The sequence below is a fragment of the Panthera pardus genome, unplaced genomic scaffold, assembly GCF_024362965.1.
Source record: "Panthera pardus isolate Hobbes unplaced genomic scaffold, ASM2436296v1 HiC_scaffold_10, whole genome shotgun sequence".
In the NCBI taxonomy this organism is placed as follows: Eukaryota; Metazoa; Chordata; class Mammalia; order Carnivora; family Felidae; genus Panthera; species Panthera pardus.
In genome coordinates, this window is record NW_026526655.1 from 92,591,717 (window position 1) to 92,617,296 (window position 25,580).

Below are 25,580 nucleotides of genomic sequence, written 5' to 3' on the forward strand. Positions count from 1 at the left end.
TGAAAATTTACATCATAAAAATTAACATTAGCAAGCCTAAAATCCTTCCCAAGATAAAGGGAGTTTTCACATCTGCATAATATCTTTAGAAGCTTTTTAGGATTTTACCGTAACCCCAGGAATTAGATTTTCACCTGAGTCTAGTGATATGTGAGCATTATTTTCCGTGTTTGGCTATAACTCCCATTGGCTCAATCAGTCCGTGTAGTGCTATGCATACCAGGTGAGTTGCAAAACACAACTGACATAAGCTGATACTCCAAAAAACATTTCAAGCAATGTCAAGTCAGGTCTGAACAGAAATAACATTTATGAATTAATAAGAGTAGAAGGTCATGCATATGATCTAGTCATTACTTTCTATGGCAGTCCCCTTTGCCAAAATGTATGATGGTGGATCAAATAATTTTTCTTGAACAAAAGATAGACATTAGCTTTTGTCAATCTTCTGTGATTCATATCCAATCCTCATTAAACCCTGTAACTTTCCACATATAAATATAGCTCATTCGTCGATTCCAAAGACATTTATGGTACACCAGCTATATGCCAAACATTGTGCTAAAGTCTGGGTTTGTAGCAATTAAGAACATCCAACTCCAGTACTCTTAGAAGCCACCTTTGGGAAGAGAGAGAGATTAGGTCTTCTGAACTGTGCTTCACTTCAAGTCATATTATCTTTGCTTGCATTTGCACAGTCATCTGCACATCGGATGCTCCAACACCAGCAGTATCTGGCCAGTCTGCATGACTTGTGCCATCCACAGTTCACTACCCTTATCTGAGTTCCTATGACTTTCCTTACATAGCAATTGTGGTTTCCATACCACCATGGATAAGGCTCAGAGTCTATCATCAAGGTGTCCCAAGGTGAAATTAATCAGGTGCTTGAGATGTCCCAGACAGCAACACAAATTGGATTGAATCAGGTGGACAAGTAAGTGTATCTGCCTGTGTTGCCAGGAAGGGCAGGGGCACACTTAGCAGGATAGGCCAAGGACTTGATGTTGCCAGGATGTGCTCTGCTTCAGTTTTTGCTTCTTTCTCAGCATCTTTTTCACTCCCCTCACCTGCTGTTTTCCCCAGGACCATGCTTGTGGCAATTCTCAATTCATATACTTAGAGCCTCATGAACAGAAAGAAGAGAGGGTTTCATTTTCCCAATCTGTGAATTCCTGGGGAAGCACTTTAAGTTGCCTAGTTTGTGACACTAGACAAAAGTTTGGGTGTTCCCATCCTGGTGACCCACCATTCCTGTGATTGGAGTGGGGTTGTTCTGTTTGTTCGTTTGTTTGTTTTAAGTAGGCTTCATTCCCAGCATGGAGTCAAAGGCAGGACTTGAACTCATGACCCTGAGATCAAGAGCTTGATGCTTCACCAACTGAGCCACCTAGGTGCCCCTGGGGTGGGATCTTTTACCACAAGAAGGAGACTAGTTCAAACATGGCTACTAGGAAATCTCCATGGACAGAACAGTTACCTGGTCACTGTACATTGTGTAGGTCCCTTGCATTGTCTTTTCCAAGATACTTCCCATGTGGAATGAGGAAGAGTCAGGTCTTCTCCTCATTTGGTCTAGAGATGAAACTCCCACAGTGGAGTTTTCTGCCTAACTACTCTTTTTGCCTATCACTTGCAATTGTCCCTGACTCTTTTTCATAACTATATCCTAGTTCCTATATCTAAATTATCCTGTTTTGTTTTTTAATTTATGTCTTCATATGAAGAGTCTAACATATATGAGATTATAACCTACTTGCAGGCATGAATTAGTCCATTCAAATGGCTATGTTGCTTTATTGCCCATGTCAGAGAAGATCAGTGGAACCTAAAGAGGAGTGTGACACAACCATATCCTTTCAAAGGGGGGAACCTACCTTCACACTGAGTGTGAGTGAAAAAGAACCAAAAATACTGAGAGATCAAGAAAATGTTTGATTACTCAAATAGATACAATATTGGTGGGCCAAATTTACTTTCCATAACTTTACTAATGATTCATATTATAACTGTTTCTACCTTTGTTTGAGAGATATGTACTTTCTTTTTTTAAGTTTTTCAATGAAAATTTTTACTGTATTTATTTATTTTGAGAGAGAAAGAGAGTGTAAATGGGAGAGGTCCAGAGAGAGAGGTGAGAGTGAAAATCCCATGCAGGCTCCACACTATCAGCGCAGAGCCTACCACAGGACTTGAACCCATGAACCATGAAATCATGATGCAAGCCGAAGTCAGATGCTTAACTGACTGAGCCACCCAGGTGCCCCCATACGCACTTTCAATAAACTATTGGTGATACCTTTTGGTCATCACTTGTCCCACATGACTCTTGACACAGAAGACCCTCCGTGTCTGAATGCCCACACCACAGGTGGCTTCTCCATTCCAGCCAATGGTTGCATTAAGGGCAGTTACCAATGTGTCTTCAGAACAGGGGCCCCAAGGCGATGTCTCCCAGTAGAGCTGCATACAGGAATGGTCATTACATGAACGATATTCTTGGAGGGCCTGAGTAGCGGGACATGGTTTTCCACCTACAAAAAAATAACAATAAAAAAAGGATACATAGTTTTTGCTGTTGTTCTTAGCAGGCTGCTGTTGTTACTATCATTCTTATTTTTGCTGTTTTCGCTGTTTATTTATTTTTAGAGAGAAAGAATGTGAGCCAGAGAGGGGCAGAAGGGAAGAGAGACTCCCAAACAGGCGCCAGGCTTCGTGTAGAGCCCAAAATGGGGCTCCACCCAGCGCTTAATCTCACAACCTGGGACCACAATCTAAGCCCAAATCAAGAGTCAGATGCTTAACTGACTGAGCCGCCCAGGGGCCCTTGTTTTTGCTGTTTTAATGGTCCAGAAAGGTGGTTTCTTGACACAGGATTCCAAAGGCCTGAACCTCTGTACCCTTCTGCCCATTCCAGGGCCATGGTCTTTTTGTCCTGAGTAACAATCTGAGGACAATATATTGCACTTTCCCTCCTAAATAATAGGTAGCAGCACATGTTGATTAGATCAAAAACAAAAACAACAAAAAACCACCACCAACAACAAAAAGAGATTCTATTTCCCACCTCTGAGTCCTGTGTCTCTGAGATAAACTCCAAAGAAATCTACTTTTATATTAGTAACATGATGCCTACATAAGTTAGTCTGTTAGATATAGTAGCCCATGACCTTGAAGTGGTATTAGGTCAAACCTATACACTTACACACACATTACCTATATATGGTCTCTTTTTCCTAAGAGCATTATTTTTCTCAGAGAATCATTTTAAGACACCCATCTTCCATCAAGCCGTGCATTTTACTGCAATTTTGAGAAACCCAGAAGTATCTCTTAAAGCTTGGCAGAAGAGAGCCTATCCTTAAACTCTGAAATAATATCTGACAATGTGTTATCCACTGGCAGGGAGACCAGACAGATGTGCATCCTTACACTCTTGGGTGAGTCAGACAATCAAATTTCATTACTGTCTTTTCTTTCACATTTTTATACCCATGTAAAAACTGGCATTAATCTAAAGTATTGATTTTTTTTTTCCTACTCTTCCACCCTATGATGTTTTATTCAGTGGGCCAAATGCTCAAAAAGATTTGTGACCTTGGTTTTGTTATTCTTGTTATTTTTTTCCCATTAAATACTGCTGACTTTTTTCTCCTTCCAGAAATATAAAAGACAAGAGGGGGAAGCAACTGCAATTTAAGAATATGAAAATCTTCGTTCCTCTTGACCCTGGCCCCATTTTTCAGGATCACAGAACAGAATCTTGTTTAAAAAGGAGCTCCTCACAGCCAGTGGCCACACCATCCTGCTGTTCTTACTGAGCCCTAGGCAGGGAGAGCCTGAAAGAAAGAACGTATGTGTCTGGGGGACAGAGACCATGGCTATCAATGATAGAAACAGCTGCTCCTCCAATTTGTTCTGATGTCACCCGTTTACATTTCCATAGCACATTTTAGCTTCTTCAAAGCCATTTCAGAGCCTTCATCTTCTTCCCTCTCACAACATGCCAGCATGACAGAACAGGAAATTGGGCCGCATGGATCAGATAGCTTGCCGATGTCAGTGGCAGTTCCTGGTCAAGGAGCCATGTCTCTTGATTCCTAATTTGGAGCTTTTTTTTTTTTTTTTTTTTTTTTTTTTTACCAGACATATTTCAATTATATTCCCCAATGTCCCAATGTATGAGCTACCTGAAGCTGGATGTGTGGCAATCAAACTTTGTGGTCCCCCCCCCAAAATAAGTATAATGAAAAATAACAACCATCTGATTGCCATGGCCTAGGCATAGGTTTGGGCTAAGACAAATCATGTAAATATAGAAACTCAGTATAGATAAACTAGAGAGTTAAAGAGAAAAAGTATGCATAGAAATGACATTTAATTTTGACTCAGGCCATAGAGCTATCACCTGTATGTGGCTACTTCCACAATATGACCTTCTCAAGTGCTTACGAGAAAAAAAATAAAATAAAAACAGTAATTTGGCCATTGACTCCCCCGTTGAACCCTTCACTATTACTCACCTTCTCCAGGCAATGCCAGTATAATCCTCGATCTGGTCTGTTTCCCATCTGCGTTTTTATTTGAACAAGACTGTGAACAGGATGACCACTCTGTCCACTCACTCACCACACAATCCATTCGGCAGGGAATTTCGCAAGCCGTCCTTTCGGGAGGAGGAGATGCTGGGCAGAGACTCCCTGATACATCTTCTCCTGTAATCAACCAGATCGAGACAGATGCTGATTAATGCACAATTGAGGAGAGTCCAAGGAACATTTAGGTTCATTGCTTCCTCTACTACTTCAGTTTAGCCGAGAAGACTTCACCTTCTGTCTAAACCAATAAAGTGTGAAAAATGACGGTTTCTTCAGCCATTCATAATATTTATGTCAGGAAAAACTGCCAGGAGATCATTTGGCATTTAGAAAGGTAGATACCACAGCAAAACTCTCATTTGTCATCCTTCACAGGGACAGAGTGGGCTTCTTCCAGGAACAATTTAGCCACGGCTGGCTAGAGATAGACATGATTGACGTGCTATTGATAACCATATGTAATAAGTATATCTTTTTCTGCAAAACAGGTGCTACAGTGGTCTGTTGGACTGCAAACCTCAATTTATGCTGAACATTCTATTCTATGCTATAAAGAATTATATCATTCTAATTATCTGTTGGGTGACTTTACCTCCACAAATGTAACTTTAAGCAAGATTAACACAAAATTATTCTTTTGTTATGTTTGTACATGTGGTAAATAATCCCAGACCATGGTGGAAATGGACTTGTGAAAAAATTATTATATAATGTTGATGGGCCGCCTGGGTGGCTCAGTCAGTTGAGCGTCCAACTTCGGCTCAGGGCATGATCTCACGGTGCGTGGGTTTGAGACCTGTGTCGGGCTCTTGTGCTGACAGCTCAGAACCTGGAGCCTGCTTCAGAGTCTGTGTCTCCCTCTCTCTCTCTGCCTCTCCCCCGCTCATGCTCTGTCTCTCTCTCTCTCTATCAAAAATAAACATTAAAAACTTTTTAAAAAAATATTATATAATGTTGAGACAAATTTGAAGGCCCATCTGACATTTTTCCTAATACATTTATTATTCTCCCTTTGAATGATCTAATTAGTCAAACCCAAAATTTTATATATAAAAATAATAGTGGAGAGTTGTTTCTTTTGTTGTTTTGTTTTACAATGAATAGATGTTAAGACTAAGGGGATCATTTCTAAGTTACTTTTCTGTATCTCAAATAATTATAATAATTGAAAAAATATCTTTTAGGTTATTTACTCACTATTACAATTCCAGTGTTTCTCTTTATAGATTATAGTTCAACTCATTCTATTTCCCCTGCTCAATGTCCCTTCATAAAAACAGAAGACATGAAGAATAATGATGTCATTTATAGTTCAGAGTAACAACACATATTTGGAACAGCATCTATAGGAAAGAGAAGTTTTGTCTGTGTGACTTTATGCCTGTGGAATTCTCCTATCATAAACTGCCTGACAAACAGAATAACTACAAAGGGGACTAATGTTTATAGGGCATCTCCTTTGTGCCAGGCACTGTCCTCGTAAGAAGCTCTTAGAAGCAGGTATAACCCATCTTCTTTTACAGATGAGGAATCAATGGTTCTGGAAGGAAAACTTGCTCAGGGTCCCTGAGATGGGAATCAAATTAAAACTTTCTGACTCCAAAACTTCTGCTTTTCCCATTAAGCACATTGTGTCTAATTCCAAGGAGATGGATATTCCTTTGCTGAGGAAGTAAATAAAACCAGTCGACAGTAAGACTGCCTGGAGGAGAAGACAGTATACTGTTAATATCTGCATTCATATTTGTAAATGAGGCCAGGCTCATTGCCCCTGAGGTACAAATAAAACTTTTCAAGCATATTATGAGAAGTAATAGAGATTCTAGCAGATAATCAAGCTGAAAGACCAGTTCCAATCATTCTGTTTTTAGTCTCAGTCTATTTTTCAGGTTGAGTCCACACTGTATAGTACATGCATATACACATGCACACAGATGCTCCCTCCCTCTCTCTCTCTCTCTCTCTCTCTGTCACACACACACACACACACACACACACACACACATGCACACACGCATGTGCCCTGACACAGCTGAGGGGTAGTCTTTTCCCAAGTACAGAAGCAAGGAGGCCATACAAAATGCCCAACCTACATCTAATCAAAAGTTAATTTCCATATTTGTGAATATTATTAACATAATTTTGATACAAAGCATTTTAGTTCTTAAATTTTTTAAAGTTTATTTATGTACTTTGAGACAGAGAGTGCACGCACGCATGCAGGTGCAAGCAGGAGAGGGCCAGAGGTAGAGAGAGAGAGAGAGAGAGAATCCCAAGCAGGCTCTGTACCACCAGCACATCTCCAACCGTGAGATCATGACCTGAGCAGAAACCCGGAGTCCAATGCTTAACTAACTGAGCCACCCAGGCACCCCTATTTTTTAAATTAAAAAATATAGTTTTATTTATTTTTTTTGAGAGAGAGAGAGAAAGAGAGAATGAGCAAGCAAGCAGGGAGAGGGGTGGAAAGAGGGGGAGACAGAAAGAGAGAGAAAGAGAGAGAGAGAATCTTAAGTTTGGGTGTCAACCCCATGACCATGGGATCCTGACTTGAGCTGAAATCAAGAGTCAGATGCTCAACCAACTAAGCCACCCAGGTACCCCACAAACCACTTTAAAGCAGTGTCTCACAGAAGACATTTTTGAAGCATAATAGGTATTAGTAGGGCTCTTACAAAAAAGTGGGGAGAAAGCTGTGAATACTGAGTTAAAATAGTAAACTTGGTCTCACTACTGAAAAACTCCTCAGAGTGCTGAAAATGCCAATGTACAGTGTAAATTTCTTAGGGTGGAAGTTGAATGTAGTGTTTTACAGACTTATTTGGCCAACAATCATCCATTTTTGAGGAGAATATCTCCTAGAAGTGGTATTTTGATGAATTGTTTTTAGAAAGCCCTGCCTTCAAGAGTTATAAGATTATCAAGTACTATTTGATGAACGTGTGCTATGTCCAAGGCATATAATGGGGCAAAAATTGGTGACGATACTATTATATACCCCACTAGAGTTCATAACTCATAACAGAGATGAGCTATAAACATATAAAAAGAAAACTTAGTCCAAAAGTAAATGCCAAGTTGCAAATGTGTGTTTAAAACAGAAAATACTATAGTAGTTCAGGGAAGAGAAGGTCATCTGGGGGACTAGCATGATAGCAGAAGGCTTTCAACGAAGAAAAAAAGAAAGGTTGAAACTTGGTGGCAATGAAAGAGGATTCTCCAGGCAATGAAAGTATCAACAAAATAGGAAATAGGAATAGGTGGTAGGAAAATGCAATACATTTAGAAGATAATACTGAAGCTGCATGAGGAGAAGACAAAACCCATGCTGAAACTGTTATTTGACATCAAATTCTGAATCACTTAGACTGACACGCAAGTTTTGCTATCTCTCTACCTTCCTTAAATTTCCAGTTGATCAGGTTTACCATGACTCAAATTTAACATCCTTCCAAATCACCATTCAGTACCCTTAGTATTCACATCAGGTGCTCAAATACTTTGAACACCTAAGCTCTCATTTAAACTGATATACCTATTTCCTCCATGCAGTTAAATGTCAATATTCCTACCGATATTTTGATAGCTTGTCTATACAGGATAATTCAGACATGTGAGCAAATGAATGAGATTTGCTTTAGGGAAATCAAACTACGAATCATAAGCAGTGTCTGCAGTTTGTGAGTGAGCTGCAATGGGATCCCTGTTACAAGGTAGCCCAGCAGCATACAGTTAAGTGTCTAGATGTGAATCCTCGCCCTACTTCTCCTCTCGAGTACATCACCTAACTTCTTTGAACCTCAGCTATTTCATCTGTAATAAGGAAATAATGACACTTATCTTTCAGGGATATTCTAAGGATTAGAAATCGTTTATGTGACATATATAGCAAGTACCTAGCACATGAAGGACTTTCATTATACAGAAACCTTTAAAGTGTGTTTGCAAAGATGTACACCACAAAAACCTAATGGCCTTCTTTATATGAAAAATCTAGATATTTATGTCATAGCCATTGAAAGCACTTACTGTGCCATTCATATATGTGTACAAACAACTACCAACAGTTTCACAGTCTGGTTCACATAAAATATAAAAACTATGTATAATTATCCAGATCATTTTATTTATATGGTTGGTGAATCTAAACCATTTAAGAGTCAAAAATAAAGCACTTGAGCCTGAATAACCTCAACTGCCCATCCAAATCAGTATAATTATCTGCCCTCATTGTACAGAGAGAATCCATCTCAGAAGAGGAGCATTTATACTTTCCTGTTTTCATTTTCTCGGATGGATCAATGAGACCAACTGAAATCTCAGGCAAGCATGGAAAATAAAGCGGCACATGGGACAGAAACTTGGCTATTAAAAGTGATTTTCACAAGCTCTGATAATCTAATGTCATAATAAAATAGAATATATTTAAGAAGGAAATTGAATTCATCTTTCAAGAAGACTGTAAAATTACTTCCAGCCCTTATCAGCCTCCTCAGGATCAATAATGACAAACTCCACATTCTCTCCTCATGGAGTGGACTTATTTAAACCAATTGTGATTCTGAGAATATGGGATATGATGCTGCTTCAATTTGGCCATTCAGTATTTTTTTAGTAACTTAATTTGGGGAAATTCACATTATATAAAGTTAACCATTTTAGAGTAAACACCTCAGTGTCACTTAGTAACCCACAGTGTTGTGCAACCACTGCCTCTATTTAGCCTCAACACCTTTTCATCACTCCAGAGTAACACCTTTTATACATTAAGCATTTTTCCCCTTTACTCCTCTCCTCAGACCCTGCAGGCACCAAGTTATGTTTTCTCTCTACAGATTTATCTATTTTGAGTATTCCATTTCAATGGAATCACACAATTTCTGATATGTTGTGTCTGGATTTTTTCACTTAATGCTTTGCAGACTCATCCATGTTGTACCATATACACTACTTTATTCCGTTTTATGATGAATAATATTCTATTGTACATATATACCACACTTTGTGTATCCATTCATCCATTACTGGACATTTTTTAACTATTGTGAATACTGCTGCTATGAAAGTGCTTATACCTGTACTTTTTTGAGTACCCGTTTCCAGTTATTTTCAGTACATGCCTAGGGGTAAAATTTCGGGGTCATATTTATCACTCAGTTTTGTTTGTGATTCTGGGAACTGTGGCACAGATGGCCAGATAACTAGATCTTAGACACAGTAGTTTATACTACTGTCCTCATGCCCACCCATTCCCAGCTAAAAGCTAAAGTATTTAGATGAAAGGAAGATTCCTGAACATATGGATATACTCACAATTCCTTAAAAAGGTTTATTTTCCCCATTGAAGTGCCACTTAAAGTATAAGTAGCTCATGCAGACTCTATGGCTACTGGTCAAGCAATCATGTAAATTTAACACTAATAAGCTATCAGAGTCTGGGCTTTCTGTATCAAACTAGTATTTAAACTATACCTATGGTATATATTACATTCTGTAACATTCCTTTTTTGTGACCACTAAGGACTTAGAATTCAATATTGTGAAGTACCATCTATCTTTTGTAACAATAGAGCAAACAACTATAATTCTTAGTTTTCTGATCTATATGTCCAAAAAGAGAAAAGATTATAAACAAAATGGAAAAAAAAGAGAACCCAGCTATTCACAAATCTACAATATTATCTGGAAAGTAGACCAGCATTTTGTCATTATACAAACTTCAAACTACCTTGCTCTGCCCCAAATAATTCACTCTGGGTACTTTATTGATATTTTCTCTTGTATACTATTATACTATCTATGAAAAATAATGAAACAGTTATTGAAAATACTCTACATGTCATAAAATTTTATGTCCTATTTAAATCTCAGAAAAGAATGCCAATAAATGTTGATTAAATGCTTGCCGACAGCTGAGTAAGATGTCAACAGATAATACATAGCAAATTTACTGGAATTGATATGCACTTAATTTCATTTTTAAAATTAAATGTTACCTTCTTAAAGGTACGTAGCCCCTGGCCACTTTTGGACTGAGACCTTAATCAACTAAGGAAGTGTTTATATTTTAAACCAATAAAATATAAAACAAAGCTAAAGGCTAAGCAGAATCTACATGTAATAATGCAATGCCAGCAATAAATTAATGTTTCTGCTTATTAATTTCACAATTTGAAACTTACTTGTCTATCTAGTTGACACATATGTGAAGACAAAGAAACCTGATGTTAGGTATTATCATAATCACAATAACAAAAACAACTGTAATAAAAGAACATCAGCATCTGACATTTGAGAAAACATAGAGTGTATTATACTCTGTACTTACCGCTTTACATGTAGTGGTTTACTGAATATTCACAGTGACATCATTAGTTAGATACCATTGTTTACGCCTGAGATACAGGAAGGTTAAAAAAAACTTGCTCAAAGTCATACAGCTAGTATCTGAAAACATGGCACTGGAAAACATATCTGTTAGACATTATAAATGATATTTTTATCTATTATGCTGTATTGCTTCCTGGCTCCTATCTCACATGTGCATTCATCATTACATTACTTTCAGCTGATGCCAAAACATAAAGATGTGATTCTACACAATCCATTGTCAGCTACTCAATAAATTGAGTATTAGAAAGAGTAAGCCTAAAGGACTGGGCACCTTGATAATCTGGGAATTGCATCACAGGGTGGGGCAGAATAGGGCAATCTATTTGAAAAATAAAAAAGATAAGCGGATGAAAAAAAGCTCAGAACTAAAAGATGGAAGGATAAGACAGAACACAAGACTGGAAAGGAAGTGGATAGGAGGGACACTCAGCAGAAACAGCACAATGCATGATTAAATAAATGATACAAACACAAGCAAAAATATAATAACGATGTAAGGATATTCACAAAGTAAAAACAAACAAACAAACAAACAAAAAGAAACAATCAAATTCTAATAGCTATTAAAAGAAAATAAAGAGAATACAAGAGCAAAGGCTTAAGATGAATGGGGTACTCAAAAGGACTGCTAAAAAGAAAATACTTTAGGTAAGATATAAGAGTTAAAAATAAGAAGCCAATATTTCTAAGGTAGACATGTTTTAAAAAGCTGTAAGTTAGCTGAAATTTAATCTACATGGAAGGTGAGATGTTTGTTCAGAAATCTAACTGAGCAGCGATATCCAGTTCCCCAGCATATAATAACATAATAGCAGGTAACACTTTGATCACCTAGAATGTCACCTGCACAATCTTACATTTAACATGTATTTATTAACTCATTTGATCCTCAAAGCATTCATAACGGTAGACACACGCACCATATGTAGTAGATGTCAGTTGTTACTCTAAGTAAATTACATATATCAACCCATTTAAATGTCACAACAATACTATGAGGTATGAACTATAATTATGCTCATTATAGAGATGAGAATATTGAGTCTTGGATAAATTTAACAATGTACCCAAGGACAAACCTAAGTAAAATGTGGATCCTGAATTTGAGCCTGGACAACCTAGCTCTAGAGCCTATTTCTTAAACATGATGCTTTATTGACACTCATTATCTTCTCACTGTCAAGACAATATATGTCCTGGGCTACATAAGGCCTGATCCACTGGAGTCAGTCAAGCATAGAGGATTATAATACCTTTAGCTCATGAGTACTATACTAAGTGTTACTCAGGGTGAAAGAAAATGTAGACGAGTAGACATAGAAGTAAACTAAAATTATCAAAAACAAAAACAAAAACAAACCCAAGTAAAATCTAACAAAGTGTCTTAGAGCTGAAACGCCATATTTTGTTGGACTTAACCACATATTTCAGAAGAAAGTAACCACTATTTCCTGTGTGTATGTAAAGATTTGAAAATTACTCATTACAACTAAGGTGTGGGGGGAAAAGTAACTATATATATAGTGCTGTTTTTGACACCTACCATAATTTGACCTTGAAAAATAACTTTTTTTTTCCTAAAAATGACATCAATTTGTTAACAAGTCCCAATTTCTGGTTGGTAGTCAAAAACAGACAGGAGTTGCAAAGGGAAGGGGATACATAAATATATCCATTTAAAGTTCCTACTGAAACATTTCCTTAACTTGGTCTTTGTTATATCACTCAAAGATACATGTTTTTAAAGATGCACCTGCATTATTGCTAATTTATAGTCTTTGACATAGCTTCTGATTTTCTAGTCCACACACTTCATACTCACGTAGACCTGACTCCAAGCTAGTCCCAGTTTCCTGGAGACAGTTAACACTTCCTATCCCACTTTGGAGCATACAGGAATTTTGGGAAGACTTCATATCATAAATGGCCCAGAGAGACCAGGTTGTGAGGGTGATAGGCAGCTAGCTCTGATCTCCTTTCTGTGCCTAAACACAGTACATCATCCTCTCACTGTTGCAGCCCCATCCCTTTAGGTGTGGTGCAGGGAACCCCGTGTGCACAGGCTCTTCCCAAAGTATCAAACAGGGGAATGGTCCCTCTGCTTTTGCTTCCCCTTTAACCTATCTGAAACAGCCAGTTTTCATATTCATTGTTCAATATTTCATTTGCAAAAGGAGAGGGGGTAAGAGACACTCATCTGTGTACCTTCTCTTGCCCTCCCTGGGAACTGGCCATTGTAGGATTCTGGCTGACACTAAATCTGTATGGAGTCCTTTGGCCTCCCATCTTGATATCTACAGGGAGCTATTTGGAATTTACAAAATACCTGGCTCTTGCATATGAAAGTCTGGTTTTCAGGATTTTTGTCTCTGAAAAGAGCTTCAAGATGGCAATTTTGGGCACTGACTGGTACCATCTGTTTGCATTCAAGGTATAATAATCCTGATCTTTTGAACACAGTGGACAGCTCAGTAATCAGGGTATGGGGGGAGGCGGTTGCCCACAATGAAAAAAAGCACACTGTTACATCTCAAAATACAATCCGATGACATCTGTTTAATATGGAAACTCTGTTTCTCATGAGAATTTTATAGAGATTCTCTATAATTTTTAAAAGATGAAACCAAAATTCTAACAATGGAATAAATTATCTAAATTTCCCTTTCAAAAGGGAAAATCTTGAAGTAAGTAAACAGTGGTTTATAAGGAACACAATATTTGATAGGAGTTGTGACATCTGTATTTGAGTTCTGCTTTCAACACCTACCAAAATGTGGCCCAGGAAAACTGTTAGGCTTAAGATTCCTTGAATAAGTGGTAGGAAGAGTGCTGCTATCATTCCTGATTATATTATTGGTATGGTGATAGATCAAAGAGGCTAATGTAAAATAATACTTTGGAAATTGCAAAGCACCATTTATATATAATGTGGCTTTTTATTATTGGTTGAAAATGGAGATAAATGACACCCCAAACAGAAAAATGATTTGGATCAAAGATACTACCTCTATTCTCCATCCCAATTTTGTCTTAGCTAGAAAAATAAAAAAGGAACTGAAATGAGTATAAAGGCAGAAATAACATTATTCATTTTGCCTATCTATATACCTATCTGTTTATATATCTAGCTATTCAGAAAAATATATGGATCAGCTTGAATATATGGTATACCTTTAGAAAGTATTTCAAGTTGTCTAAAAGTTTGCAAACATTGATAATCAATGTTTTTTAAGTTAAACTGGGTAAGTCAATAGAGTAAACTGATAATATAACAGTAAAAAATGATCATTTCTTTCTATATAATAAACCCTCAACAAGATAATTTGAATGCCTTTAGTGAATAAGAAATATATTATAATTTACTTAGCTACCTTGTTAAAATTGCACAATTAAGACATTTTCAATTTTCTCTGTGACACATAACACAACAAAGAATATTCTTGACCATATCATTGATTGTTTTCCTAAGAACAAATTTTGAGAAATGGAAAAACAAAGTCAAAGGAGATGAATTTCATTAAGGTTCTCCCATGAAAAGAGTTGTCAACGTGTGGGCTTTTTTCATTATTTACCATTACCCACAACTTTTTAATTAACATATAATAAAATGCACTCTATGTATTGTATGGTTCAATGGGTTTTGGCAAATGCATGGAACCTTGTATCTACCAGGGTTATCATGATACAGAACAGCTCTATCAACACAAACATTCCTTGTGCTTTCCCTTCGGGGTCAATTTGTCTCCTGAAATTCTAGTCCCTGGAAACCACTGATCTGTTCTTTCTCTCTATAGTTTTGCTTTTTTTCCCCCAGAATGTCATAGAGATGGAATTGTACAGCATGTAGGCTTCGGGGTTTTTTTCATTTGTTTGTTTGTTTTCTTTTCTTTTGTTTTTATTATTTTTTTATTTTTTACTTTTATTATTTACTTATTTTTTAATTTACCTCCACGTTAGTTAGCATATAATGCAATGATTTCAAGAGTAGAAACCAGTGATTCATCCCCTACATGTAACACCCAGTGCTCATCCTAAAAAGTGTCTTCCTTAATGCCCCTTAGCATGTAGCCCATCCCCCCACCCACATCCCCTCCAGCAACCTGTTTCTTCCCTATATTTAAGAGTCTCTTCTGTTTTGTCCCCCTCCTTGTTTTTATATTACTTGTGCTTCCCTTCCCTTATGTTCATCTTTTTGTATCTTAAATTCCACATATGAGTGAAGTCATAGGATATTTATCTTTCTCTGGCTGACTAATTTTGCTTAGAATAATACACTCTAGTTCCATCCATATTGTTGCAAATTATAAGATTTCATTCTTTTTGATTGCTAATACTCCATTGTATATATATACCACATCTTCTTTACCCATCCATCTGTTGATGGACATTTGGGCTCTTTCCATACTTTGGCTATTGTCAATAGCACGGCTATAAACATTGGGGTGCATGTGCACCTTCAAAACAGCACACCTCTATCCTTTGAATAAATGCCTAGTACTGCAATTGTGGGTCGTAGGGTAGTTCTATTTTTAATTTTTTGAGGAACCTCCATACTGTTTTCCAGAGGGGCTGCCACAAGCAGTGGCAAAGGGTTCCTCTTTCTCCTCATCCTCACCAACATCTGTCCTTGCCTGAGTTGTTAATATTAGCCATTCTGACTGGTGTGAGGTGCCATCTCATTGTGGTTTTGATTTATATTTTCCTGATGATGAGTGATGCTGACCTTTTTTTTATGTGTCTGACAGCCATCTGGATGTCTTCGTTGGACAAGCATCTATTCATGTCTTTTGCCCCTTTCTTCACTGCATTATATCTTTTTTGGGTGTTGAGTTTGATAAGTTCTTTATAGATTTTGGGTACTAACCCTTTATCTGATATGTCCTTTGCAAATATCTTCTCCCATTCAGCCTGTTGCTTTTTAATTTTGCTGATTGCTTCCTTCACCACGCAAAAGATTTTTATCTCAATGAGGTACCAGTAGTTCATTTTTGCTTTTGTTTCCCTTGCCTCCGGAGACATGTTGAGTAAAAAGTTTCTGCAGCCAAGGTCAAAGAGGTTTTTGCCTGCTTTCTGCTCTAGGATTTTTATGGTTTCCTGTCTTATGCTTAGGTCTTTCATCCATTTTGTTTATTTTTGTGTATGGTGTAAGAAAGTGGTCCAGGTTCATTCTTCTGCATGTTGCTGTCCAGTTTTCTCAACACCATTGGCTGAAGAGAGTGTCTTTAGTCCATTGGATATTCTTCCCTGCTTTGTCAAAGATTATTTGGCCATACATTTGTGGGTTCATTTCTGGGTTCTCTATTTTGTTCCATTGATCTGAGTGTCTGTTTTTGTTCCAGGACCATACTGTCTTGATAATTACATCTTTGTAATACATCTTGAAGTCCAGAATTGTGATGCCTCCAGCTTTGGTTTTCTTTTTCAGGATTGCTTTGGCTATTCAGTGTCTTCTCTGGTTCCCTACAAATTTTAGGATTGTTTGTTCTAGCTCTGTGAAGAATGCTGGTGTTATTTTGATAGGGATTGCATTGAATTTGTAGATAGTTTTGGGTAGTATCAACATTTTAACAATATTTGTTCTTCCAATCCATGAGCATGGAATATTTTTCCATTTTTTTGTGTCTTCCTCAATTTCTTTCATAAGTTTTCTATAGTTTTCAGTGTATATATTTTTCACCGCTTTGGTTAGGTTTATCCCTAGATATTTTATGAGTTTTGGTGCAATTGTAAATGGGATCAATTCCTTTATTTCTCTTTCTGCTGCTTCATTATTGTTGTATAGAAATGCAACCGATTTCTGTGCATTTTTTACATTCTGCGACTTTGCTGAGTTCATGGATCAGTTCTAGCAGTTTTTTGGTGGAATCTTTTGGGTTTCCCATATAGAGTGCCATGTCTTCTGCAAAGAGTGAAAGTTTGACTTCCTCCTTGCTGATTTGGATGCCTTTTGTTCCTTTTTGTTGTCTGACTGCTGAGACTAGGACTTCCAATACTATGTTGAATAATAGTGGTGAGAGTGGATATCCCTGTCTTGTTACTAACCTTAGGTGGAAAGTTCTCAGTTTTCCCCATTGAGGATGATATTAGCAGTGGGTTTCTCATATATGGCTTTAATGGTCTTGAGGTATGATCCTTCTACCCCTACTTCCTTGAGAGCTTTTTCAAAAAAGGATGCTGTATTTTGTTGAATGCTTTCTCTGCATTGATTGAGAGGATCATGTGGTTCTTGTCCTTTCTTTTATTAATGTGATGCATCACATTGATTGATTTGAGGATCTTGAACCAGCCCTGAATCCCAGGTATAAATCCTACTTGATTGTGGTGAATACTTCTTTTAATGTATTGTTTGATCTTGTTTGCTAGTATCTTGTTGAGAATTTTTGTATCCATGTTGATCAGGGAAATTGGTCTATAGTTCTCCTTTTTGGTGGGGTCTTTGTATGGTTTGGGAATAAAGGTATTGATGGCCTCATAGAATGAATTTGGAAGCTTTCCTTCCATTTCTATTTTTTTGGAACAGCTCCAAAAGAATAGGTCTTAACTCTTCTTTAAATGTTTGGTAGAATTCCCCTGGAAAGCCATCTGGCCCTGGACTCTTGTTTTTTGGGATATTTTTGATTACTAATTCAATTTCTTTAACTGGTTATGGGTCTGTTCAAATTTTCTATTTCTTCCTGTTTCAGTTTTGGTAGTTTACATGTTTCTATATTTTTCCCCCATTTCTTCCAGGTTGCCCAATTTATTGGCATATAATTGCTCATAATATTCTCTTACTATTGTTTGTATTTCTGTAATGTTGTTTGTAATCTCTTGGGTCCTTTTCTTTTTCTTTTTGATCACACTGGCTATGGGTTTATCAATTTTGTTAATTCTTTAAAAGAACCAACTCCTGGTTTCATTGATCTGTTCTACTCTTTTGTTTTGTTTTGTTTTGATAGCATTGATTTCTGCTTTAATCTTTATTATTTCCTGTCTTATGCTGGTTTGGAGTTTTATTTGTTGTTCTTTTTCCAGCTATTTAAGGTATAAGGTTAGGTTGTATATCTGAGACCTTCTTCCTTCTTTAGGAAGGCGTAGATTGCTACATACTTCCCTCTTCTGACCACCTTTGCTGCATCCCAGAGGTTTTGCGCTGTGGTATTATCATTTCATTGGCTTTCATATACTTCTTAATTTCTTCTTTAACTTCTTGGTTAGCATTTTAATTCTTTAGTAGGATGTTCTTTAATCTCCAAGTATTTGTTGTCCTTCCAAAAAAAAATTTTTTTTGTGATTGATTTCAAGTTTCATAGCATTGTGGTCTGAAAATATGCATGGTATGATCTTGATCTTTTTGTACTTGTTGAGGGCTGATTTGTGTCCCAGTATGTGATCTATTCTGGAGAATGTTCCATGTGCACTCAAGAAGAATGTGTATTCCACTGCTTTAGGATGGAATGTTCTGAATATATCTGTTAAGTCCATATGGTCCACTGTGTCATTCAAAGCCATTGTTTCCTTGATGGTTTTCTGCTTAGACAATCTGTTCATTGTTGTAAGTGGGGTGTCAAATTCCCCTAATATTATGGTAGCATTACCAATGAGTTTTTTTATGATTGTGAAATATATATATATATATATATATATTTGTATGCTCTCCTGTGGGGGGCATAAATGTTTATAATTGCTAGATATTCTTGGTTGATAGAGCCCTTAATTATGATATAATGTCCTTCTTCATCTCTTGTTACAGTCTTTATTTTAAAATCTAGATTGTCTGGGGCGCCTGGGTGGCGCAGTCGGTTAAGCGTCCGACTTCAGCCAGGTCACGATCTCGCGGTCCGTGAGTTCGAGCCCCGCGTCGGGCTCTGGGCTGATGGCTCGGAGCCTGGAGCCTGTTTCCGATTCTGTGTCTCCCTCTCTCTCTGCCCCTCCCCCGTTCATGCTCTGTCTCTCTCTGTCCCAAAAATAAATAAAAAAACGTTGAAAAAAAAAATTTAAAATCTAGATTGTCTGATATAAGTATGGCTACTCCAACTTTCTTTTGGTGACCATTAGTATGATAGTTCTTCTCCATCCCCTTACTTTCAATCTGAAGGTGTCTTTAAGTCTAAAATGGGTCTCCTATAAATAGCAGATAGATGGATCTTGTTTTCTTATCCATTTTGTTACCCTATGTCTTTTGATTGGAGCATTTAGTCCATTAACATTTAGAGGGAGTACTGAAATGATATGAATAAATTCATATCTCACTCTTCATTTCTTTTTCTCAGACTACCAAGAATTGAACAAGGTAATGTCCCCTACCCATGCTGCTGTGTCCACCATTGCCACTATTTTAGATACCTTGGCTGGGGTGTAGGAGTGTGTCAAGCCGTGCTGGACTTACCAAATGTCTTTTCCAATATACCTCGGGCCACCACAAGATCATTTTTCTTCACGTGGAAGGGACAACAATAGACTTTTCTCTAAAGTGTTTCCCCAAGGTTATGTGCACAGCCCAATCATTTGTAATGGGATGGTAGTCTGCAACCTGTCCCTATCCCCTTTCCCCACATTAGTAAACGAGACTCATGACATTGATGACATAACGTTAACAAGTGAAGATGTGCCTCTGCTGCAGGACACCCTGTGGGCTTTGCTTGAATAACTGTGAGGGAGAGGATAGGTGGTGAACAATACAGAATTCAAGATCCAGGAACTAATGTAAGGTTTTTGGACGTCATCTGGCCAGGTAAGATACATGTGGTCCCAGAAGCTGTGATTGATAAAATGCAAGCTCAACCAACTTCTAAAAATATTTATTCCCCACATGAAATAGCATCTCCATCCCTTATGCCACCAAGTAAAGAAAGGACACATATGGGACTGGGAATCAGAGCAGCAAGCTGCCTTTGAGAAGGCAAAAATCTAATGAAGCAGATTAGAGCTCTGGGCATCTCTCAAGCAGAGCTACTATTTGCATTAGATGTGTCCATGACTCTGGAAGATACAGGTTGGGCACCTTGGCAGATACAACAGAAGGAGAGAGTGCCCCTAGGATTTTGGTCCCACTTGGAAGGAATAAAAAATCTGATATGCCCCATACAGCAAAAGCTCCTAGCAGTGTATACAGAGCTCCTCAAGGTAGAGTCTCTCTTGAAGGAACAGCATATCAAGGTAAGAATTTCCCTTCATATCAAGGGTGGGTTAAAATATATATTCCATCAACTCACCTCTGCCATGGCTCAAACCCCCATTTTGACTAAGTGGCAAACCTGTTTGCAGCTGAGGACTACCCTGTCCACCAGCCCACTGTCTCTAGACATGTGGGTGCTATTAGGCCCTGTAGACTATGTGAATCCCCCAAATTCCCCTGTCCTTATTACTGTTTCAACCTCTGTGGCCTGTAGAGAGGGAGTGAAAGAAATTCCTGCTGATACCTGCTATAAAGATTGGTCTTGTGGAGGCAATCTGTCCACATGGATTGTGGTCCCTATTCAGCCCAGCACTGACACAATCTGGATGGAAATGAGAACAAATCTCAGCAGCCAATGAGCTGAACTTAAAGCAGTTTGGCTAGTGAAAATTCATGATCCAGGGCTGTTAACCCTTTGTATTGTCAATTGAGCTGTTCTAAAGAGATTTACCCTATGGATCAGATAATGGGTAGCCAAGGCGTGAGTGATTTTATAACAAATTCTTGTGGGGTCAGAATATATGAAAAGACATCTGAATTCTCATATAAGAGCTAAGACAGTCCTCATTGTCTTCTTCATCCCACCTCATAAGACACTGACACCCCTTGCCAATCAGAAAGCTGATGTTCTAGCTCAGATACAAGCTTAGCAACTGACCCTTCAGTAACTACAGCAGATTAGGTGCACAGAAAGGTGGCTACCACAGTGCTCGGGTGGGACAGCATATTGCCAAGGATGCCAGGTTACTTTTAAATTACAGTGACTTGGTTAATGAAGTAACAGAAGGACCTTTGTGTTCTCACCAATATCCAAGGCAAGTGGCAAAGAAGGCTAGCGTTATCTACCAGAGTTCCCAACCAGTGAGGAATTGGTAAATTGATCATATTGGCTCCTGTCCCCGAGTGAAGTTTCTAAATATGCCATGGTTTCTGTAGACACGGCATCTGACATGACCCAAGCTTTCCCTTGTCACCATGCAAAGTAGGCTTCCATCATTAAGGGGTTAGAGAAGAACACCATATATGGATGCCCCTATTGAACAGATGGTGATCTGTGGTCACATTTTAAAGGTCATAATGTGCAAGACTTGGCAAAAGAATATGCCATTAATAGAGGCTCCCTCTCCCCTATTACCCACAAGTAGCAGGGTTGGTAGAAAGAAAAAAAATGAAATACTAAAATAGCAGATTAAATTAGTAACAGGTAAAATCACCTCGACTCAATGGACTGAAGTACTGTCCCAGGCTTTAATACATTTCAGTGATCAACCAGTAGAGCTTGTTGTTCCACATGCCTGACTGGGCACCTCTGCTGAAGCATCCAATACCATGAAGGTATGTAAGCCTCAGCAAACAGTCATTATTGCTCTGACTCTCACTGTGGATCAACATGGTATGCCGCTGAGAACACCAAGCCTATTGTGTCTGAGAAAGGAGTTATCTACTGGGATCTGCAGTGGGATGGGTGAGTTACTTAGTGTGCCCCTCAGTAAGCAGGAACTATTCAATATCCACTGGGATCCCATTGCCCTTCTGCACACTGAACTGTTAACATGTACTATACCTGGAATGGAATATGAACCATTGAAAGAAGGGAAATGGTAAGGGTCCTGGTCCAGCATATCCCACTCCCCCATCCATTTCCTCATGCAAGACGGTGCTGCTTCCTCCAGCCAACATGTGCAGTGTGCACAACCAGGTTCAACATTAATAGCTAAGGATCAGTCCACAGGTGTAATTTTCATAGAAGAGGAAGATCTTATACAAGTTCTTATTAAATATTTGTCTTTTTGACCTTAGACTTTTGCTGCATCTATAGTTTCTGGTCACAAGATGAGCACCTGATAGAGATACTTTCTACAGTGGACCCATTTGTATACCTAACAAAGAAATCAATGCCACTGTTGACTATGTGGGCAGTTGTCCTTCTCTAGCTCTCCAAGATTGTCATAGTGGTATTGCCACTCCAGGAAGGGGATTAGACGTCCCTAAAGTAATACGTTAAGAATTAACAAGTTAGGGGCGCCTGGGTGGCTCAGTCGGTTGAGCGTCCGACTTCGGCTCAGGTCACGATCTCACGGTTCGTGAGTTCGAGCCCCGAGTCAGGCTCTGGGCTGATGGCTCAGAGCCTGGAGCCTGCTTCCGATTCTGTGTCTCCCTCTCTCTCTGCCCCTCCCCCATTCATGCTCTGTCTCTCTCTGTCTCAAAAATAAATAAACACTAAAAAAATTAAAAAAGAAAAAAGAATTAACAAGTTAGGACTAATACTCTTAATTCATCGGACATCACCAATACTGATCTAGAAACCTGTGCCACACACTACCAGTAACACTGTGCATGGGTATTCTTTTAATGTTAATCAAACGGCACAGGCAGCCCATAAAACTGCTGATCAGAAGGGTCCTAAAAATTCCACTATCAAAGCCATGGGTGGCTATGTTCAGATTTGGGACAGGTTCATATAACTTATCCCACATGAATGGTTATGGACATTGAACACCTTGGTAACCTCATGTTAGGAAGAGAATGCACTCTAGACAGAACCAACTCAATTATCCAAGAAATCTGGGATGGATATCACCAGAACTATATTTTCATAGGTCATATTAAAGGATAATGACTGGTTTTCACTGATTGGTATGCCCACCATGTATTCACTAAGTAGCCCTGAATGGCACCCAGCAATTATGTGCTACAAATCTTTGGCCATGGCTTCCACCTGAGTGGTTGGGCTTCTTCACCCTGGGTTTTCCCTGGACACAGGAGAGAATCCACCCCACATTGAAAATTGCCAATTTCACTTCCCTCGAGGTCAGATGGGCACATTCTGTTTTCCACTGATATGGTCATTAGGGACCGTCTTTGCCTTCCCACCCCTGGCCTGCAGGATGTTACAGCACATATAGAAGCCCTTACTAAATCCACCCAGACAGCCTTAAATGATAGACAAAGTTTGTCCTTCATAAACATTGAAATGTCTCTAATGAGAAAAACTGTGCTCTGAAACAGGGTGGCCTTGGACATAATTCTACCTCACAAGGATGTACCTGTGCTATTCTCCAAACAGAATGTTGTGTATTCAACCTGAGAAGTCTGCTAATATATCATCTTTATTAAATAACATGAGGACACATTGAATGATCTGATCCTCTGGCTATAGGACTTAATAAATCAGTGGTTTGGAACATGGGGGCTTTTGGTGGAAACACTTGTCACTGATTTTGAAAATCAGTGTCTTAATCTATGTTTTCTTTTGCATGTGCCTGTATCATTACTGTGGCATCTGGCATCTGCCTTCTGTGTAGCCACATTGCTGTCAAAGAAGCTACCTTCATGCTAGTGAAACCCCTTGCTGACTGATCAGAGCACACTATGGGGGAGGAGGCTGTGGAACATTGTAAGAGCTGGTCACAAGGATGGAGTGTTGCAGGAGGTCATGGAGAAGATGTAACTGCCAGTTGATCGGTGAACTGGACCCAAGCAATTAGAGGCTCCTCACCCCTCCCCTGTCCTTGGAATGTGCAAGGACATTCTGTTTGCCTTCCTCACTCCTAGGATCTGCCCCAAGGATAGAGCCTCAAGATAATGATGTGGTATTAAGACCACATGCACAGTATATATGACTGAACCCACTTATGGCCTCTATATAAACTTTTACATTTTGGCTGGCAAGTGCAGGAATCTACTCATTTTGCACAGCCACTCAAGACAAGCCTCGTATGTAAGTTCTCTTTGCTTATTAAAAGTGGTACCTATCAATCAGGAATAGCCTACCTCTGTCTTAGGTCTCTCCAGTCCTTCAGATTATACTCCGGAAGCTCCTGATGTTACAAACCAACATCTGGATACAAGTTCTTTATCAGACTTGTGATATGCAAATATATTCTCATAGTCTGTGTCCCTCCCCCTCCATTTGTTAACAGTATGTTTTGCAGACCAATTTATTTTAAAATTTTTAATTAAAATTTTAATTTAAGTCTAATCTGCCAACTTTTCCTTTATGGATTATACTTTGGTGTCATATCCAATTTCCTTTTAAGAAGCCAAATGTTCAAGAAGGAAAAGAAAATGCATTTTCTGCTACAAACAAAAAATGAGTTGAAATGTACATATTAGGACCTAAAGTTTCATAATTGTGGGTATTGTGACTCTCCAACCAGCATGCTCTAGTATACAAGTTGTCCACATTGGATGCTAAAGCACAGCTTTTCCATGTCAAATATTTACTGATATAACAACCAAGAGATGAGCATTATAATATACTGTGATGCAATGGACATTAGCTTCCGGCTAAAACAACATTTATGTATAATCCAAACAGTATAATAAACAATCTATGAAGATGGGACTTTGTATCTTATAACATTGCATCAAACATTTTACACAATGTCTAGCACATAGTAGATATCAATAAATTCTGAAGGAAGGAAGGAATGAGAAGTAGAGAGAAAGATGTTTAGTCTATTTAAGATATAAACTGTATCTTAGGTTTTTGTAGAAAGCACCCCAACCAGTACCTTTGATAGATACCTGTGATGAGTCTATTTGGAGACATCAGGAACTGACTGGGAAACAGTTCCCAAAGGCCATGTTTTCAACCGCAACATTAACCGAGAAACAGTATACGTATCCTAATGGTCTCTGGAGTCAGACTGCCCTGGTTCATATTCTACCTCTGCTACTTATTAGCTAACACTTAACTTCTCTGTGCCTCAGTATCCTCATCTTTAGAATGAGAACTTCTAGTTCATGGGTGACTATGAGAACAGTATCCTTTTTACAGCACTCCTATTCTCCTCAGTTATCATGTAGGAAAAAAAAAATCAGCTAATACATGCAAAGTCCTGAGCTGGGAGCTTACAACATAATAGCTAATATAATAGCTATTATGATATAATTGTGTTGGTAACTATTGAAAGTTACAGACCATGGTGAACTATTTTTATTCCAACAAATTTTTAAGCTCAAACCTCTGGGAAGCTTTGAATGAAGTGTATGTCTGCCTTTTTCTCAAGTTGGTATATCCCTATTCTTTTCTGTTTGAATTATACTCTTGCTACTATAGGAACTATAACACCAGTTTTTTCCTTCAGACCCTGCACAATTTGGGCTCTATGAAGAATATGTAGAGTTAACCAACATCTTTTAAGGATTTTTATACTGGGAAACAGTTCAACAAAAGCACAATATTTTAAAGCAGTTACATATCCCTGATTGTGTAGTTCTCAGAGGACAACTATCATGTTTCCCTGTAAAAAAACACTGTTGATGTTTTTCCTGTACTTGATCTCTTGGCTTTTAAACTGTTCCTATTCAATTTTGCAGAACATGGCAGGTGTCTAATGGCTACTTTTTATCATATTGAGGAAGTATAATAAAATGCCAAACCATAAAACTACAATGAAGGTTTCCAGTGTTGAACTTGTGGAGAA

At 38.3% G+C, this 25,580-nt stretch overlaps 1 protein-coding gene across 2 annotated transcripts in view; it reads right to left on the bottom strand.

Annotated features, from left to right (window-relative positions):
- The window catches only part of THSD7B (thrombospondin type 1 domain containing 7B), a 1,098,632-nt gene that overhangs the window by 394,800 nt on the left and 678,252 nt on the right, over nt 1–25,580 (bottom strand). For both annotated transcript variants that reach the window (XM_053909184.1, XM_019454952.2), the window contains 2 exons: nt 4,524–4,715; nt 2,300–2,534 (listed from right to left, as the gene is read on the bottom strand). In XM_053909184.1, coding sequence (XP_053765159.1) covers nt 2,300–2,534; nt 4,524–4,715 — 427 coding nt within the window. The remainder of the gene's footprint in view (nt 1–2,299; nt 2,535–4,523; nt 4,716–25,580) is intronic.